We start from the raw sequence: 18,935 nt of genomic DNA, 5'->3' as shown, positions 1-18,935 counted from the left end.
TGAGTTTGTTTATGTAGTTGATTACATTGATGGATTTCCTTATATTAAACCATCCCTGCATCCCTGGGATGAAGCCTACTTGGTCTTGGTGAATGATTTTTTTGATGTGTTCTTGGATTCGGTTTGCGAGGATTTTATTGAGTATTTTTGCAGATTGATGAACCCTTATTCCCACAAGTTGTCATCTGACCCTCCCTCACACATGTGCCATAGCACAGGAGTATATCTTCCCAACACTGAGCTGGTTTGGGGAGTAAAGGACTTTAATACTAGCACTCAGAGACAAAAGCAGATGGATCTCTGTGGTTTTGAGGCCAGTCTGGTGTATATAATTTCAGGGCAGCCAAGGACACGGAGACACTGCCTCAAAAACAACCACCATAAAACCATTGTTCAGATAGATGACAGCACTTAGTGCTGTTTTTCCAGAGGAGCCAACTGGGTTCTCAGCATCTGTACTGGACAACTCACGACCTCTTGTAACTCCAGTTCCAGGGGAATCTAATACATCTGGCTTCCGTGGGCACATAATTAAAAATAACAAATATTTTGAAATAAGTAAATAATAAAATAGCCATTGATTGATGTCCCCTGGTCCTGTAAGCCTTTGGCTTCCTTAGGGTCTCTATTGACATTATCTGTCTAACTCCAGGTCTGAGCTTTACTAACCTTCAAGTGTCTCTGGGTTGAGGAAGGGACTTGGGTAAGAGGCGAGTATTAGGAACCACAAAGGCTATTTTCTGCTTTTGGATCTTCATACACTGTGTGGTTAAGAGGATAAGATAGAGAACCCTTTGGTCTCTGATATGGTGTGGCTTCAAAAACAACCAAATGACTGCTTGTTTTGTTTTGTTTTGTTTTTCCAGACAGGGTTTCTCTGTGTAGCCCTGGCTGTCCTAGACCTCTGTAGACCAGGCTGGCCTCAAACTCAGAAATCTGCCTGTCTCTGCCTCCCGAGTGCTAAGATTAAAGGCGTGAGCCACCACGCCCGGCTGAATGCTTTTCAACACCAGATCCAAACTGAGAAACTGAGATTCAGTAGAGCAAGAACAGGTTTCTCTAGACCAGCTAGTTACCTGGCAGTCAATGATTCTCACTGTTAAGAGTTTCTGTTGCTGCGATAAAGCACTGGAGCCAAGAGCAGCTTGGGCAGGAATGGGTTTATTTCAGCTTACACTCAGACTTCACAGGCCAGCACTGAGGGAATTCAGGGCAGGAACTCAGGAACCCGGAGGTAGGAAGTGATGCGGACGCCATGGACGAGTGCTGCTTACTGGTTCACAGAGCATTATTAAATAAAAATATTGTCTCATATCTGCATTTATAAGGTGGAGGTTAAAAGAGTAGCAAATAGTAATACAGCAGCACCAGCTTGGAAATGAGTATTTACAACCTATGTAGAGAAAGCAGGTTATAGGTGTAGCTAAACCTGTACTCTTAAGTAAGTGTTTGTCTATTAAAGTTTTCATACAAGATATAACTGCTTCTTTATAGAAGAAAATAATGAAGTTACGTATTCTTAGTTCTCAGAGATAATAAATGCTGAACTGGGGACTTAGTTCTGAGCCAGGGAGAGAGCTTGGTAGGTAAAGGTCTTGTCTTAAGGCTTCAGTCCACTCCCCAGAGTCCACATAAGGCTGACTCGGGCAAGCTCTTCTGCAGTCCCACTTGTTCCTGCAGTGAGATGGAGCAGCTCACAGGCCAGCTGTGTGCAGACAGAGCAGCAAACATCAAAAGGACTCTGTCTCAAATAAGGGTGTCTTTAACCTCCAAGTGTGCCCTGGCACACTTACACACATATGCACATGCATCCTATGTAGACCATAAAGAAGAGGAGAAACAGTGCAATCTCCATTCTGTCTCTTCAACACACATGGTACACATACAATGCATGCAGGCAAAACACGCAGACACATAAAATTACATAAGTAAGTCTAAAAAGAAAGATAACGTTGCATGAAAAACATTTGAGGATGATTCAATCCCCAGGGGACTGAAGAGTTGGCTCCATGGTAAGAGAACTAACTGCCCTTCCAGAAGACCTAGGTTTGACTCCCAGCGCCTACATGAAACTCAGAACTATCTGTAACTACGGGTCCAGGGGTTTTAAATCATCTTCTGGCCTTTTTAGGCACTGCATGCACATATACACTACCAAGCAGGCAACACACACACACAATCTTTAAAATAAATAATATATATGTGTGTGTGTGTGTGTATGTATATATATATATATACACACACACACCACCCTTACTCCCCAGGAACTAATTAAGATAGGAGTCTCTTTGTGCTAGGGGCTGGCCTCAAATGTTTAATTCTCTGCCTCAGCCTCCCAAGGATGGGACCATATGTATGTGCCACCACACACAACTGGCTTGGTCTTCTGATGTGAGGAAAATGGTATTATTAACACTACACTTGTGACAGTATTTCACATGTATTGGCTTTATTATCATTGTTATTTGTGTCCGGGAAACACACTGTCTTATTATGTAGCCATGGCTGGCCTGGAACTTAGATCCAGCCACCCTCTGCCTATGCTGAAATTAAAGGTATACCCTACCACGCTAGGCCCAATCCATCATTGTTTTGTTTCTTTTTGTTTTTGTTTTGTTTTGTTTTGTTTTCTGAGACAGGTGTCTTTTTGTAGCCATAGCTATCCAGGAAATCATTGTAGACCAGGCTGGCCTCAAACTCACAGTAATTCTCCTACCTCTGCCTCCCAGGTGCACCACCATGGCCCAGCCAAATCTAACCTTTTCACATGGGTCTTTTCAAGTGAGGCAGAATATGAAACCAAATAACGGATTTATGGTTCCTAGTCTTGGGTTTCCATTTTCCCTCCATTAATATTCCAATCAGGTCCCCTTCATCATATTTAGCAAACTATATTTAGAATTGTCCTTGGATTTCCTCTGTTACAGATTTATTGCCAAGCCCTGTGCACTCCGTGTGGGCATTGAAGACAGTGCTTTCTGTAAGGTGGAACCAAATGACATCCTTGAGAAGGTGTTCGTATCTGTTACTAAGGTAAGTGAGCCGGACGAAGGCCACAGGAAGGGTGCTCCATAGATGGGGAGACAGGGTATGTAAGAAAGGTAAGTGTGGAGGTTTGAATAGGTATGGCCCCCATAGCCTCATGTGTTTGAATGCTTGGCTGAGGGATTAATGGAGAGTAGCACTAACAGGTGCGGCATGTGGCCTTGTTAAAAGAAGAATGTCACTGTGTAGGTGAGCTTTGAGGCTGCCTCCAGCACCATGTCTGCCTGCATGATGCCATGCTTCCCACTGTAATGAGAATGGACTGAACCTCTGCAACTGTAAGCCAGCCCCAATTGAATGTTGCCTTGGTCAGGGTGTCTGTTCACAGCAATAAAACCCTAAGACAGAAGTTGGTACCAGGGACTGGGGTGTTTCTCTAATAGGCCTGATCAATAATCAAGCTTTTGTTTGGAGGTATGTGGATTTTGGCTCTTTGGAAAACAGTGGGGTGCTTTAAGTGGGGCCTCCTGGGCCATCCTAGTAAAAAGCACAGAAGACAGTGGTGCTGAGGGGGGTCTGAGCTCAGGGGCCTGGCTCAAGAAGTTTCAGAGGAGAAAGAATTCCAGTATGTTGCCTAAAGATCATTCTTGTGATGTCTGTAAATGTGGCTACTTTCTGTTCTCATCTGAAGAGTCTTCCTAGGCTAAGGAGAAGAGATTTAGATTCATTCCATTGACAAAAGAAATATCAAAACTGCCTAGCATAGACTGTCCTGTGGTACTCTCTTATGAAGAGTGTTTTGATCAAGTGTAGCAAGCTTAGGGGAAAAAAAAAAGTATGGTTCAGGGATTAAAGCTGCAATAGGAAGTAGAATGTTGCTAAATCATGTGATTAAGGATATTAAATGGAATTAAAGGAGTGGTAACCTCAGGGCAAGATTACACCCAGCTAAGCTTATTATTAATGCGTTTGCAGTTGGACAAGGGACAGTTCTATCCTGTTAGGCGTTATTATGACCTGGTTATTGTTTTCATTTGGACATAAGGAGATGTGATTGTGTATCAAAGTGGCAAGAGGTGGACTGTGATACCCAGTCTCAGTGGCCAACTTAACTATATCTGCAATGAACTACAATCCAGAATTTATAAAGATCTTGTGTGAGGAATTAGGGAAAGGTTAGGTCTGGGCCTGGTGGTACATACCTTTAATCCCAGGAGACAGAGGCAAGCTGAGCTCAAGGCCAGCCTGGGACAGAGCAAGGTCCAAGTAAAGAAAAGCTTAGGTCCAGGCCTGACGCTATACACCTTTAATCCCAACACTCAGGAGACAGGCATGCAGCTCTCTGAGTTCAAAGTCAGCCTACAGAGCAAGCTCCAGGAGACCCAAGCTTAGGCAGGGAAGGAGTGGAAAACAGAAAGCTCGTGATAATGTAATAGAACAAAGGGGCCATGTTCCAACTCCTGCAAACAGCAGAACTCAGCAGCTTCAGCCATGTGGCTCTTGTTTTGAAGAGTAGAAAGGACTATTGGGACAATTGATACTGGTTACTGGAGCTAAGAAATTAGCAGTGATTAAGAAGAGATCAGCATCACAGAAGTGAAATCGTCTAGGAAGTGTTTTCTGAGAATACAAAGAAAGCTCTGTTCCAGAGGTAGACCTTGTTGCTGACAGTCAGTATTGGTACTATGTAAGAGTCACCCGGGAGCTGGCGAGATGGCTCAGTGGTTAAGGGTACCCACTGCTCTTCCAAAGGTCCTGAGTTCAAATCCCAGTCAACCATATGGTGGCCCACAACCATCTGTAACGAAATCTGATGCCCTCTTCTGGAGTGTCTGAAGACAGCTACAGTGTACTTACATATAATAAATAAATAAATCTTAAAAAAAAAAAAAAAAGAGCCACCCAAGTGGACTGGTTTTGAAGGCATGGAGGGGTCATGGAGAACAACTGAGGCTTGGCACTGTGAGAAGCCAGGAAAGGTGAAGATGTAACTTCAGTGGAAGCTGAAGTTGAAGCTTGGTACCACGAAGAGAGCCTGTGAGAGGCTATTGGTGGAAGTGCAGCCTAATTGTAGTGGAAGACACCCCAGCCTATTGGAGATGCCAGTACCTAGAACAGCAGCATCAGTGGTACAAAGCCAGCCAGAGCCTAGAGTGCTACAGAGGGCAGAGCTGGAGAGGTGACCCAATCCGTTGGGGAGAGCCCAGATCATGTGTGGATCCCAGACATTGGAACAAGAAGCCGTAAAGTTGAAATTGCCTTGAAGACTCCAAGATGTTAGAGATGCCAGAGCCATGGGAGACCTGCGGAGGAAAGCTGCTAATAACTGTAACCAGCCCAGGAAAAAGAGTTGTGGTGCAGTCAATCAACAAAGCTAAAAGGCGTTGGGCATCAGACATGAGGATGCAGACTTTGGGGTTCACCAGGCTGCTTTTCAGTTTTGCTTTGGTCCAGAATTTCCTCACTGTGCTTTCTTCCCTACATTTTGGAACAGTCACGTCTGTCCTGTGCTGTGATATGTGATTATGTGATCTGTTTTTTAATTTTGATTTTAATAGGGGATTATAGTTAAGAGATTATATGAATCTCAAAAGAGACCTTGAACTTTAGACTTTTAAGTATTGCTGAGACTGTGATAGACTATGGGGACTTTTGAAGTTGGACTAAATGCATTTTGCATTATGTTATCGCTATAATAAGCCAATGGGGCCAAGGAGTGGAATGTGGTAGTTTGAGTAGGTATGACTCCTATAGATTTATGTGTTTGAATGCTTGGCCCATGGGGAGTGGCACTAATAGGTATGACCTTATTGGAGAAGGTATAGCCGTATTAGAGGAGGTACGGGAAGCATGTCTCTGTGTAGGTGGCTTTGAGGCAATGTATATGCTCCAGCTTTGCCCAGGGGGAGACACAATGGTCCCCTTCTGGCTGTCTTCAGATCCAACACCATGGCTGCTTGCATGATAACATGCTTCCCACCATGATGATAATGGACTGAACTTCCGCAACTGTACTGTAAGCCAGCCTCAATTAAATGTCCTTTATAAGAGTTACCTTGCTGGGCGGTGGTGGCGCACGCCTTTAATCCCAGCACTTGGGAGGCAGAGGCAGGCGGATTTCTGAGTTCAAGGCCAGCATGGTCTACAAAGTGAGTTCCAGGACAGCCAGGGCTACACAGAGAAACCCTGTCTCGACAAAAAACAAAACAAACAAAATGAGTTACCTTGGCCATGGTGTCTCCTCATAGCAATACAACCCTAGCTAAGCAGTAAGGATAGGAAGGTGACTCTTCACACCTAGGTGGCCTCTCCTCTCTGTAGAGGTTAGCCTCTTGCAATATCTACCTTTCAGCCAGAATCTCTAAACTGTAACACCTTTAAGTTTTACTCCTTCTTAGCGTCTGCCTCCACTCCTCTGCCCTAAACACACATCGGGGCTTCTTTTCACTTTTTCTTGCTTCAGCTTTTAATCAATGAGTGTGGTTCTAGTGGCCTTTGCATTTTTGGGTTTTTTTTTTTTTTTTCTGTTTTATTTTAACATATATGTAAGTGTTTTGTCTGTTTGTGTATAATGTCCTCTTCTGTCCCCCAACAGCACCAGGCACGTGCTGTTGGGGACAGAAGAGGACATTCTGATCTCCTGGAACCTGAGCCTAGATGGCTGTGAAGTGCCATGTGTGCCATGTGTGGTGTTAGCAGTTGAACTTGGTCCCTCTGCAAGAGCAACAAGTGTCTTAACCAATGAGACATCTCTGCAGTCTGTCTGGCTGTGCGTGTGTATGTGGCAGGTAGATGAGAATGTAATCTATAGTGAGAGTGCGATGTGCTATGTAAAACTGAGTTGCTTTAGAACTACTATTCTATTCTACCTGTGCGGGAGTCCCCAAGATATATAGAGTTTGACTTCCTTAAACCAACTGTGTGATGTTTTAGTTAAGTTAATTAGAATTAAATGGCTTTATTAAAATGATTTGGAGGTAAAACATGGAGAAGGTATGTAGTAGCACTTGAGCCACTGTGGTTGTCACCCTTGGCCACTCAGCTGGTAAGAGGGATTTCACTGGGGAATTGTGGAGAAGGCATGTTCTAACTCTGGTCATATATATGCAGTATCCTGATGAGAAAAGGCTGAAGGGCCTATCAAAGCAACTGGACTGGAGCGTGCGAAAAGTCCAATGCTGGTTTCGCCATCGGAGGAATCAGGACAAGACTCCAACGCTCACCAAATTCTGTGAAAGCATGTATGTCTCAGCGGGGAGCAGAGAATGAGAAGAGTGGGCTACAGCTGTTTTCTTTTGGGAAATGAGTTGATTGTTGGGATGATAATGTCTGACTCTAATGCTCCAGGTTTAAAAAGCCAAGGGGCAATGGAAATGGAGCTTACATCCTGGTGCTTCTCAGCCAGGCCTCCTAAGTGAGCAGCAGCAGGAAAGGATAGAATGGAAACCTGCTCACGTTTACTCCCTGGGCGGACTTGCCACTAAGGCAAGATGATTCCATTCTGTTCCTCTTTGGAAACAGATTGAGCTAGGTGTGGTGACACATAACCTTTACTCTCCAGCATTTGGAGACTGGAATGCGGATCTCCAGTTCAAGGCCATCCTGGTCTATATATGCAAATTCCAGGCCAGTGTGGTTACATACTGAGACCTGTCTACCTACCTTTTTTTAAAAAAAGTGCCTTGGAGAGATGGCTCAGTGGCCAAGAGCACTGACTGCTCCTCTGAAGGTCCTGAGTTCAAATCCCAGCAATCACATGGTGTCTCACAGCCGTCAAGATATGACACCCACTTCTGGAGTGTCTGAAGACAGCTACAGTGTACTTACATACATATAATAATAAATAAATTTTTAAAGGAAAAAAAGTGGCCTGGAGAGTTGGCTCAGTAGTTAAGTGCACTTAATACTCTAACAGAGAATGAAAGCTTATTTCCTGGCGACCATATCAGGGAGCTCCTAACAACCCTCTGTAACACCAGATCCAGGAGATCTGAAGGCCTCTGACCTCCTTCGGCACCTATGCTCAGACACACGCGCGCACACACACACACACACACACACACACACACACGAGAACACCTGCACTTTAAAAGTTAATGACACACCAAGCAGTGTTGGCGCCCGCCTTTAATCCCAGCACTTGGGAGGCAGAGGCAGGCAGATTTCTGAGTTCAAGGCCAGCCTGGTTTACAAAGTGAGTTCCAGGACAGCCAGACAGAGCTATACAGAGAAACCCTGTCTCGAAAAAAAAAATTTTTTTTTTCTCTAGAAATGGCTATTCGTCGCTGACATACAATTTGGAAATTGGGTACTGTGAAGGGTTTAATAGGAAAGTGTGTTCTTGTGGGACTCTGTGAACAAAGGTTCAAAGTGGATGCTGGCTTGGCAGAGATCCGTGTTGTCCCAACTACTATCTTGACTTTCCCTAGTTTGAATTCTCCCCTTTGGAGTGGACGTTTATGTAACCTCTATTCTTTGCTCCCCCAGGTGGAGATTCACTTATTATTCATGTATCTTCTGCTACGGAATCAGATTTCTCTGGTCGGTGAGTCTGAACTCTCTGTGCCCTCTCACTGGGTTTTAGTTATGTCAAGATGCCTGGATTCAAGAAGTGAACATTAAGTATCTTCAGCCATTTATATCTCTTTTTGAGGTAAGGCTGCTCTTGAGCCTTCTGCCTCGGCCTCTGCACACTGGGATTACAGGCATGTGCCAGCACCACTCCCAGCACAGGTCGGTATGTTTGCTTAAGTTTTCTGTAGTAGTGCCCAGTGCAGCTTAGCTATGAATAATCATCTTCTACTTTGGGTTTCCCGTCACTAACTTCAAGACCCTACTGTTTCTTCTAAATACTCTTAGTACATAATGACTTACAGATCACCAAGAAAATTACTGTTCTAATGAGAGGAAATGACATTGCAGACCACTCATTTGGTTTATTCTGAGATGTGTCTCTGTGTAGCCCTGGCTGGCCTGGGTATAAGTGATTCACATGTTTCTCCCTCCAGAGCACTGGGATTAATTTTTGAGACAGGTTCTCTCAGTAAACCCATAGCTCACCTGTCTTTCCCTGCAGCACTAAAGTTGTAGAGCCTCTGGTGTTTTATGTGGTAGCTGAGGAACCTAACTCAGGTCCTCGTGTTCAGATGAAAAGCACTTTGCCAACTAAGCTTTCTTCTCATCTCCCCAAATTTTGTTTCTAAGAGAGACTTTCATTACGAACTCCAGACTTTCTCCCTGCCCTAGCCTCCCAGGTGCTGGGATTGTAGACCACACACTACCATGCCTTGCTTGGAATTTTTGATTACTTTTTTTTACCCTTGTACATGTTTTCCTTTAAATGCTATAATTGAGTGTTTAGATCAAAATTTGATAGACCTGTAGCCATCAATGGGATGAGAGGCCCTTGGTCTTGTGAAGATCATATGCCCCAGTGTAGGGGAATGCCAGGGCCAGGAAGTGGGAGTGGGTGGATTGGGGAGCAGGGCAGAGGGAGGGTATAGGGGGCTTTGTGGATAGCATTTGAAATGCAAATGAAGAAAATATCTAATAAAAAAATTTGAGCCAGGCTTTGGTGGCGCACACCTTTAATCCCAGCACACGGGAGGCAGAGACAGGCGGATTTCTGAGTTTGAGGCCAGCCTGGTCTACAAAGTGAGTTCCAGGACAGCGAACTTACACAGAGAAACCCTGTCTCAAAAAACCAAAACCAAAAAAAATTGATACACCTAAAGGAAGGAACAGACAACTACATAGTCCCAGCCAGAGGTGCCATCTTCTTTTTTTTTTTTTTTTTTTTTAAGATTTATTTATTTATTATATGTGAGTACACTGTAGCTGTCTTCAGACACTCCAGAAGAGGTCATTGGATCTCATTAGTGGTTGTGAGCCACCATGTGGTTGCTGGGAATTGAACTCAGGACCTATGGAAGAGCAGTCAGTGCCCTTAACTGCTAAGCCATCTCTCCAGCCCCTTGTTTTTGTTTTTTTTGAGAAAGGGTTTCTCTGTATAGCCTTGGCTATCTTGGAACTTACTCTGTAGACCAGGCTACCCTCGAACTCAGAGAGCTCTGCCAGCATCTGCCTCCCAGGTGTGGGATTAAAAGTGTGCACTACCACCATCCAGTGTGCATTGGTGCTTTGCCTGCTTGTATGTCCATGTGGAGGTGTCAGATCCTGTAGTTACTGACAGCTGTGACCTGTCATGTGGGTGCTTGTAACTGAACCTGGTTCCCTGGAAGAACCACCGGTGTTCTTAAGCACCGAGTCAGCTCTTCCACCCCATGATCCAGATTTGTTCTTTAAATTATGTGAATGTGTGTCTGTGTATCTATATGTAGGCATGTACCCATGAAAGCCAGAGTGCTCCCAACCCCCCTCCCCAACCCAAGAGCTGAAGGTATAGGCATTGTTAGCTATCTAATATGAGTGCTAGGAATTCCTCTTAATTGCTGAGCCACCTTGCCATCTCCCATATGCTTGTAGTTGAAAAGAAGGAAAATTTAAAGTCTGTATGCTTTCCACATGTGCATACATGTAACAATAATGATTAAAGAAAAAGAGGTCAGGAATTGAGAAGGCACCAGGAAAGGGACATTGGAGGTCATTGGAGGGAGACAGAAATTATATAGTAATAGATAGATAGATTGATATTTTCGGGACAGGGTCTGTCCTGGAGTTCACTATGTAGACCAGGCTGGCTTCAAATTCACAAAGCTCCTTCTGCCTTTGCCTCCTGAGTGGTGGGATTAAAGGTGTGCACTGCTTTTCCAGAGGAACTGAGTTTGGTTCCCAGCACCTGTGTCACATGCCTCATAACTGCTTGTAATTCTAGCTTAGGGGATCCAACACCAACTTCCAGCGTCTGTGGGTGCCACATATATGTGGCAGACACTTACACAGGTACATATACATATAAAAAATTTAAAGATGGGGCTGGTGAGATGGCTCAGCGGGTAAGAGCACCCAACTGCTCTTCCAAGGGTGCAGAGTTCAAATCCCAGCAACCACATGGTGGCTCACAACCATCCTTAACGAGATCTGACTCCCTCTTCTGGAGTGTCTGAAGACACTACAGTGTACTTACATGTGTACTTACATGTAATAAATAAATAAACCTTTTTTTAAAAAAAGTTAAAGATATTGTCTTAGTCAGGCTACATAGTATGACCTTGTCACAAAAAAGAAAAGAAAAAAAGAAAAGAAACAAGAACAATAAGATAGAGACCACTGGAAAGATGGCACAGTGTTGAGAATGATCACTGCTAGTGAGAGATGGCTCAATGGTTGAGAGCTCTGGCTCATCCAGAGGATGTGAGTTCAGCTCCCAGCACCCACATGATACCTTACAACTATCTATCTGCAATCATCTTGTAGCCTCTGTGGGTACTGCACACATGTGGTACACAGACAGTTATGCAGGCAGAACACCCATAGACATAAATGATGAAATGAAGAATGCATCCTGTTAATGCAAAAGACTAAAACCCAGTTCCCAGCATCTGGGCAGGTCGTAACTGTAATTCCACTCTAGAGTCCTAAGACCTGGCCTCTGCAGGTACCTGCACTCATGTATGTAGACAGACACACATACATGTCTTCTAAAAATGCTGGGGCTAGGATCGAGAGACAGCACACTAGTTAGGCGTGTGCTCTGTACAACATCTGAATTGAGTCACTGTACTCTGAATTTGACATTCTCACCTGGCACTGGGCGCCCAGTCATGTGCGCAAACTCACATGTGTACCCATCAGTTCACCTACTAAATAAATAAAAATTAAAAAAAAAATGGGCCTAGGAAGATAACTGAGTTGGTAAAGTGCTTCCCATGGAAGCTCAAAGGCTGGAATTGTGGTCCCCAGCGCCTCTGTGTCACAGGCTGGCCTAGATTTCAGGTCAGTCCCTCTGCATGCACCACTAGACCAGCTTCTCCTTGGTTTAGTAACACAAGCCTCACTATGTAGTCCAAGCTGGTCCAGTACATCCCTGTGCAGCCCAGACTAATCTCTAACTCAAAATCCAGTACTGGAGTGGCTGAGGCAGGAGGACTGCAGTGAGGTCATAGCAAGCCTGAGCTGTCTTTTCCTTTTCTGCCTCTTCTGTTGTGATGGTCGTCTGCTTTTGGTTTTGTCTGCCTTACTGAGACAGATTCTTGCTAGGTGACTCTGGTTGGTCATTAACCTGCTTTGTGGTTCAAACTGGTCTCAAAGTTGAAATTGCTGCCTCAGTATCCCACATGCTGGGGTTGCCAGTGTAACACAGCAGCCAGCTTTCCTCTTTCTTGTACCCCTGGCTTAGAGAAAAGGACAACACAGAGTAGATCTTGTAGCAACGTTGGGGACTGAAGGCCAACCTGGATTATGTTTTTTCTTAGATGCCTTGGTTCTGGGATACCCGACAGTGCTGGTACAACTATCCATATCAGGTAGGATCTGAGCCGTTTCAAGACCTTGTATTTGTGTAAGGTAAGGTGGGTGACAGTGCATGTCAGTCCAGGACAGGTAGCACAAGCACCGTTCCCTGACACCATGAGTCAGTCCTTTGAGTCACAGATTCAAAGCATCTATATCTAGCCAGGGCCTATAGCAGAAACACCAATGAGCCTTTTGTTCAGGTCCTAGCTCTGCATGTCCCTGCTGTACTGGGAGGAAAAGCAGTTTTCTGGTGCTAATATTCTGTCATTTTACATTGGAGCTATTAGAGTCCTCACGGGGGGTCTTGATTCTAGGCTGGACTTTAAAAGTGTCAGGGATGTGAAAAGTTGTGAAAGAAAGGAAGGCCTAAGGCCACTTTGTCCCGAATTCCAGACACAGCGATCAGGTTGTGGTATGGGATGTGTTAGCCTTACCTCACCTCTAAAAGGTGAGAGCGGGGAGAGGAGTTTACAGAGGTGCAAAGGGTTGGTATCTCCCACGGATCCAGTCTCCGTATCCTGGGAAACGGTGAAGAAGAAAGGGACTGAGCTGGAGTTCTGACTGCTCTTCTCTCTTCCAGCCACTCTCAAGAGAGCTGTATTACTATTACCTCACACAACTGGCTTTTTACTGGTCTCTTATGTTTTCTCAGTTTATAGACGTTAAAAGAAAGGTAAGTATGTCAACCCCGCAGCTGCTCTCTAACAGCTCTGCCACTACTATCATGACACACCCCCTCCCTCGTGTGACAGAAAGTGGGTGTGATATCACTGCCATTAGCTTTCTATAACTAGTGATGGAGCATGTTTAAGTTGGTCAGGGCAGCGGGAGAGCAGCCAGGCAGTACATAGGCATGTCAGGCAGTACATACACATGTTCTGTCCCCCTTTGCTCTAGTGTTCTTTTATACCAAATCTCAGGGAATCTTCGAGAGCTTGGGGTACCAAGGCCCGATTCGGGAAAAACCTTGATTTTAGAAAAAAAATCAAGATTCAGAAGAGTGAACTGACTTTCCACAGTTCGATATGACTTACATTTTATAAAACGACATCTGACAGAAGCAATTTAAAGGTGAAAACTTGGTTTTGGCTCACAGTTTCAGAGAGTTTCCTTCCATCCTGCAGGGAAGGTGTGGCAGTTGCTCAGTTCATGACAGTAGGTGTAGTAGAAGCCAACTACATCACTGAACCAGGAGGCAGAGAATGTGCCCTGAGAGGCATCAGTCTGGTGTAGCCTTTGGATGGCTGCCCCGTCTTACCTCCTGTCAGCTGGGCCCTGCCATTCCTTACAGTTCCACAGCCTCCCAAGATACCGCTACCAGCTGGGCAAAGTCGTCCAAAGCATGAGCCGGTAGACATTTCACATTTACACGAAGCATCTAATAACTACTGAAGAGTTCCTCAGGGTTAACTTGGCCTGCAAACCCAAGAAAGAAAGACAGGTTAAACCTGAAAGCGTAAAATATTTACAATAAGATAAATTCTTGTTGGATAGAGGCACACGCCTTTAATCCCGGCATTCAGGAGGCAGAGGCAGGTGGATTTCTGAGTTCGAGGCCAGCCTGGTCTACAGAGTGGGTTCCAGGACAGCCAGGGCTATACAGAGAAACCCTGTCTCAAAAAACAGAACAGCCACCAAACAGATGAATTGCCCAGCTAATAAGCAGTCCTTTGGCAGTTTTAAGGTTAACTTTAGTTGTGTGTGTGTGTGTGTGTGTGTTACTGTGTGTCCACAAGTGCCCACAGAGGCCAGAAGAGGGTGCCTTTTTGGAGCTAGAGTTAACAAACAGTTGAGAGCTACTCAGCAGGGGTGCTCTTAAGCACTGGGGCACAGGTTAAGGCCCTGGGGATAGCAGCACACTAGTTGGCTTGCACAGCCTGTCCTATGCTGCCCTGCTATCTCTCCCTAGGACTTCCTGATGATGTTTATACATCATACGATTGGCATTGTACTCACCACTTTCTCCTACGTCAACAACATGGTGCGAGTGGGAGCTATCATCTTCTGTCTGCATGACTTCGCAGACCCCTTCCTGGAAGTAAGAGCCCATCCTGACATTCATGATTCCTTTCCCTTTTTTGATATGTGACTTTGTCCCAAACTCATTTTTTATCTTTTATCTAGGCTGCCAAGATGGCCAATTATGCCAGATGTGAGCGACTCTGTATCGCCCTCTTCGTGATCTTTGCCGCAGCTTTTATCGTTACTCGGCTAGCAATCTTCCCATTGTGGTAAGTCTCAAGGCTATGAGCTGTGATAGGTACCTAGCGACAACCTTCTGCCTGTTTAGATTTTCTGTTCTCTTCTTGCCAGTTGAACCTGAGGCCCAAGTGCCCCGCCTTTGCCTTTAGTGTCACTGAGCCTCTGTGGATTCTGCAGGACCTTGGTTGCCATATGCAGTGTCTGCATTGAGCCTCGTTTCACTTCTGTGCCCTGTTCCTCATCCTGACCAGCACAGATGTGTGCATGTATGTCCCTTCTAGACTCATGACCTAGACTACAAGTCAGTGCTGTTGCAAATTTTGCTTAGTCTCAGCAAATCAGTCACCCACTGTCCTCTGTATCTGAGAATCGGAATCATTCCTAGGACACAGGCCTGCTGCTGTCCTGACTTTGTGATTGGTAGTAAGATACCCTCATCACTTCCTGAGACCCCATCTCCTCCTCTTACCTCAAAAGGTAAAAAAACACCTTAAGCTCCTTTCTTTTTCTCTTTTATTCCCTATGAAAGAATTATCCCTGTTATACAACAAATAATAAAGTATGCAGGAGGACAGATCTGTGTCCTAGGAGTCAGCTACTTCTGTTTGCCATACTTGACTCTTCAATTTCATTGTTGTCTCCTGGTTCTAGGATTCTGAACACAACCCTCTTTGAGAGCTGGGAGATTATTGGGCCCTACCCTTCCTGGTGGCTCTTCAATGCCCTTCTCCTGATCCTGCAGGTGCTCCATGCCATCTGGTCCTACCTAATTGTACGGACTGCTTCTAAAGCCTTGAACAGGGGAAAGGTAAGGATGGAGCCTCCTCCTTTCTTTGGACCATGTGGGAACACGGGTATGACTTTGCAGACCTCTATCCAGCCTGGGATCCTCAGCTACATACGTAGCTAGGGATGTAGCTCAGTCACCACAAAGCTGCAGGAAGCCCTGAGTTTGATACCAGTACCAGCATGATGGCGTACGTATGCCTGTAATCCCTGTGCTAGGGAGATGAAGCAGGAAAATCACAACTTCAGGTCATCCTTTGCTAAATAATAAGTTTGACGCCATCCTGGATACTTGACCAAAAAAAAAAAAAAAAAAAGGTTGGCTATTGATATGTAGCTGAGCATTCAACTAGCAAGCCTGAGGGCTGGGCTGTCAGGGAATGGTGTGGTAGTCTTCTAGTTAAGCTAAATCAACTTTTCTGTGATGCACAGGATTGGTTTCTAAACATCTGCCTATTTTGAAGCAAGAGTTTTAGTGCAAAAGTCACAAAGATACCCATCTTTTAAGACAGTGTTGGAAGCTGAGCCCAGGGTCTCATGCATTCTGACTAGCTAATTCTAGCCCTTTGGGGAGTGGGGTGGGGGGACATTTAATGATAGAACATAATTGAAATTTGCAAGTTCTAAAGCAGTCATACTGGGTCAAGGCAGAAAGCTGTCAGTTGTGCAGAATCCCAAGAGGGATAGGCTCTATTAGAGATGTTAGTTCCAGACTGGGTATTTATTATCTCTTGTCATTGTTCTCAATGGCTGCAATTGGTTTCAGCACTTGTGTGGTGTGCCTGTGCATCTTGTAGCTACTGGACATCTCTCTTCTCCCTGCGTTTCTCTCCTGACTAGGTGATCTCCCAGGAGGGATTAGACCCAGACTCTGTACCTTCTGCTCTTTCTCACCTCCTTCCTCTTTTCTCTGCCTGGTGGCAGCTGGACAGTTCCATCCTTTGCATGTAAGTGCATCTGTGCTTCTAGTGTTGAGAGAAGCACCTGTCTGAACGGCTCTCCTTCCAGCTGTACTTCCTGGTCCCATCTGCCTTAGAATGTGTTCGCTCACCTAACCTATGTGACTGTTGTTGACTGGAGCTGAGATTACCAGATTCCTTCCCCAAATGAAGTCTAGGCTATAATGTGGTTTGCCTTTGAGCCTCTCCTTACCTCACTCTGGAGATATCATGCCCTCTGGAAACTCCCTAGACATTCTGAGTTTAGAGTCAACCAGCTATAGTCAACTGCAGAGTCACATACCTTCTAAAGCAAATGTCGTTCCTTTATAACAACAGCTGGTTCCTTCCCTACTAATGCTCTTTAAATGACATGCATCTGTCACTGTTCGTATGTTGCAGGGGTCATCATCCTAACACACATGTCACTGGGCTTTCTTTATTTTTATGGCCCAATATAGAGAATTTGAAACATTCTGATACGCAGGGTGACTCATTGGAAACTGCCACCGTAATCCTAACCTCTCATTTGAAAATACAAAACAAAAGCATGGGTAAAAGGCAAAGCCACGGGTGTTGGTGAAGTTGGGAAGGCTCTCCATACTGACAGCCCACACACTGCTGACTATATTTACAGTGTCCTGGGGGTGCCAGAACTCCATGTTGAGGCCAGTGATTGCACCAGGGTAAAGAAATGAGTGCCCGCAGTGATCAGCAGATGGAGCCATGATGGCATTCCTGTGTATCGCTTGTGTGGCTTCCCCAGTTCTCTGTGGTGAAGAGGGAAGAAGTGCTGGAGTTTTCCTCACAACTAAACATGGACTCAGTGTGGTACCACAGCAGCCTTTCTGGTATAGAATGACATAAATGAAAGCAAAACAGGAAGCAGGCAAAATCTATTCACAATCGCAGCCAATGATACAGATGCATTTAAATCAGCTGTCACCGAACCTAGAAGCAGTGTACAGAGTGGGCTTTCCTAGGCTGAGATTCACCTGCCCTGTGAGTCTAATAAAAACGTAGCATGTGTACTGCATTTGGTCCTGTCCCTTCAGGTGTCTAAGGATGACCGCAGTGATGTAGAGAGCAGCTCAGAGGAAGAAGATGAGACAACACACAAAAACCACCTCTCTGGCAGCAGCTCCAGCAATGGTGCCAACTGCATGAACGGCTGCATGGGAGGCAGCCACTTGGCTGAAGAGCAAGAGCGGGGGATTTGTAAAGCCACTGGCAACCTACATTTTAGGGCCTCCCCACATTTACACTCCTGTAACTAGAGGGACTGCAAGGCACTGAGGAGAATCAAAGAAATATTTTTGTGTTTTAAAGAAACTCTGCCGTTTTGTATTTAATGCCCCCTGGTCCTTTCAGTAACATTATTGGCTCTGTGTGGTTTTTGTGTTGATTGTATATGTGTATTGTGCATATGAATGACTTTCATTGACTAGGTTGGGGCATAATTCTGGATTACTAGTCATTGTCTGGTCACTTCTGAACCCACCTTAAGTCCAGCATTGGCTGCATCTTTAGTTAAGCTGTCTCCAGACCATCTGTGTCCTTGTTCCATGGCTCTTGAGACTCTAGGTTCCTGATCCATCTAAATAAGTGGTGCCACCAGACTCAGCTCCAGGACTTGAAAATTGTTCTTTTGGAGGAGGAAGTAATATTTCACCTGATGGAACACTACCCAGGGTCACTGTAGCCCCTAGCTACATGTCCCCTTCCTACCACCTGATAGTGGCAGGGACAACTACTGATACCCTGCTGCTTATTCAATGGTACGCAGGGAGGGGGAAGGGTAGGAGAGGATGAGCTGAGATTTGGAGAACAGCAGCCACTGGTTGTGCTGTTAATGATTTTATACTATTGTTTATTCTTCTGTGATTAAAGTGTTTCAACCTTCTGCTGTCTGTCTCTTTAGTAACTATTCCTGCTACAACTTTGGCTGCCTGTGCCTACTCAGGCTGGGCTTACAGACATGTACTATAATTAAAAAGTTTTCCATGGGCTAGAGGGATGCTTGGCAGTGAAGAGCACAGGCTGCTCTTGCAGAGGATCCAGGGTTGGTCTCTAGCACTGATATAAAGCAGCTCAAAACTGCCCATAACTCCAGTTTTGGGGATCTATCTGGTATGCTCCTCTGGCTACACAATCACCTGCAGGGATGTATATATAGTTGCATACACTCAGGCATACACATAAAATAAACCCTTTTATTTTTTTTTGTTGTTTTTTTTCTGAGACAGGGTTTCTCTGAGTAGCCCTGGCTGACCTGGAACTCACTCTGTAGACCAGGCTGGCCTCCAACTCAGAAATCTGCCTGCCTCTGCCTCCCAAGTGCTGGGATTGAAGGCGTATGCCACCACTCAATTATTTCTAATTCAATAGGCTCTTGGACATCCAAATTTTTCTTTTATGCATGCTAAGAGGAATCTGACAGAACAGCTATATCTTTAAATTAAATTATTTAAAATAATTTTTATTTTTTTGGTTTTTTCAAGACAGGGTTTCTCTGTAGCCCTGGCTGTCCTGGAACTCACTCTGTAGTCCAGGCTAGCCTCGGAACTCAGAAATCCGCCTGCCTCTGTCTCCACAGTGCTGGGATTAAAG

At 45.0% G+C, this 18,935-nt stretch overlaps 1 protein-coding gene across 1 annotated transcript in view; it reads left to right on the top strand.

The window, feature by feature from the left end:
- Cers5 (ceramide synthase 5) overlaps positions 1–18,228 on the top strand; it is a 39,372-nt gene extending 21,144 nt beyond the window's left edge. Inside the window, exons 2-10 of the mRNA XM_021216609.1 lie at positions 2,928–3,033; positions 7,096–7,226; positions 8,473–8,530; positions 12,360–12,410; positions 12,980–13,072; positions 14,309–14,437; positions 14,524–14,630; positions 15,253–15,409; positions 17,381–18,228. Coding sequence (XP_021072268.1) covers positions 2,928–3,033; positions 7,096–7,226; positions 8,473–8,530; positions 12,360–12,410; positions 12,980–13,072; positions 14,309–14,437; positions 14,524–14,630; positions 15,253–15,409; positions 17,381–17,602 — 1,054 coding nt within the window. The 3' untranslated portion in view covers positions 17,603–18,228. The remainder of the gene's footprint in view (positions 1–2,927; positions 3,034–7,095; positions 7,227–8,472; positions 8,531–12,359; positions 12,411–12,979; positions 13,073–14,308; positions 14,438–14,523; positions 14,631–15,252; positions 15,410–17,380) is intronic.
- The last annotated feature ends 707 nt before the right edge of the window (positions 18,229–18,935 follow it).

The sequence above is a fragment of the Mus pahari genome, chromosome 17 (genome assembly GCF_900095145.1).
Source record: "Mus pahari chromosome 17, PAHARI_EIJ_v1.1, whole genome shotgun sequence".
Lineage (NCBI taxonomy): Eukaryota > Metazoa > Chordata > Mammalia > Rodentia > Muridae > Mus > Mus pahari.
This window is presented reverse-complemented; position numbering and strand designations above follow the sequence as displayed.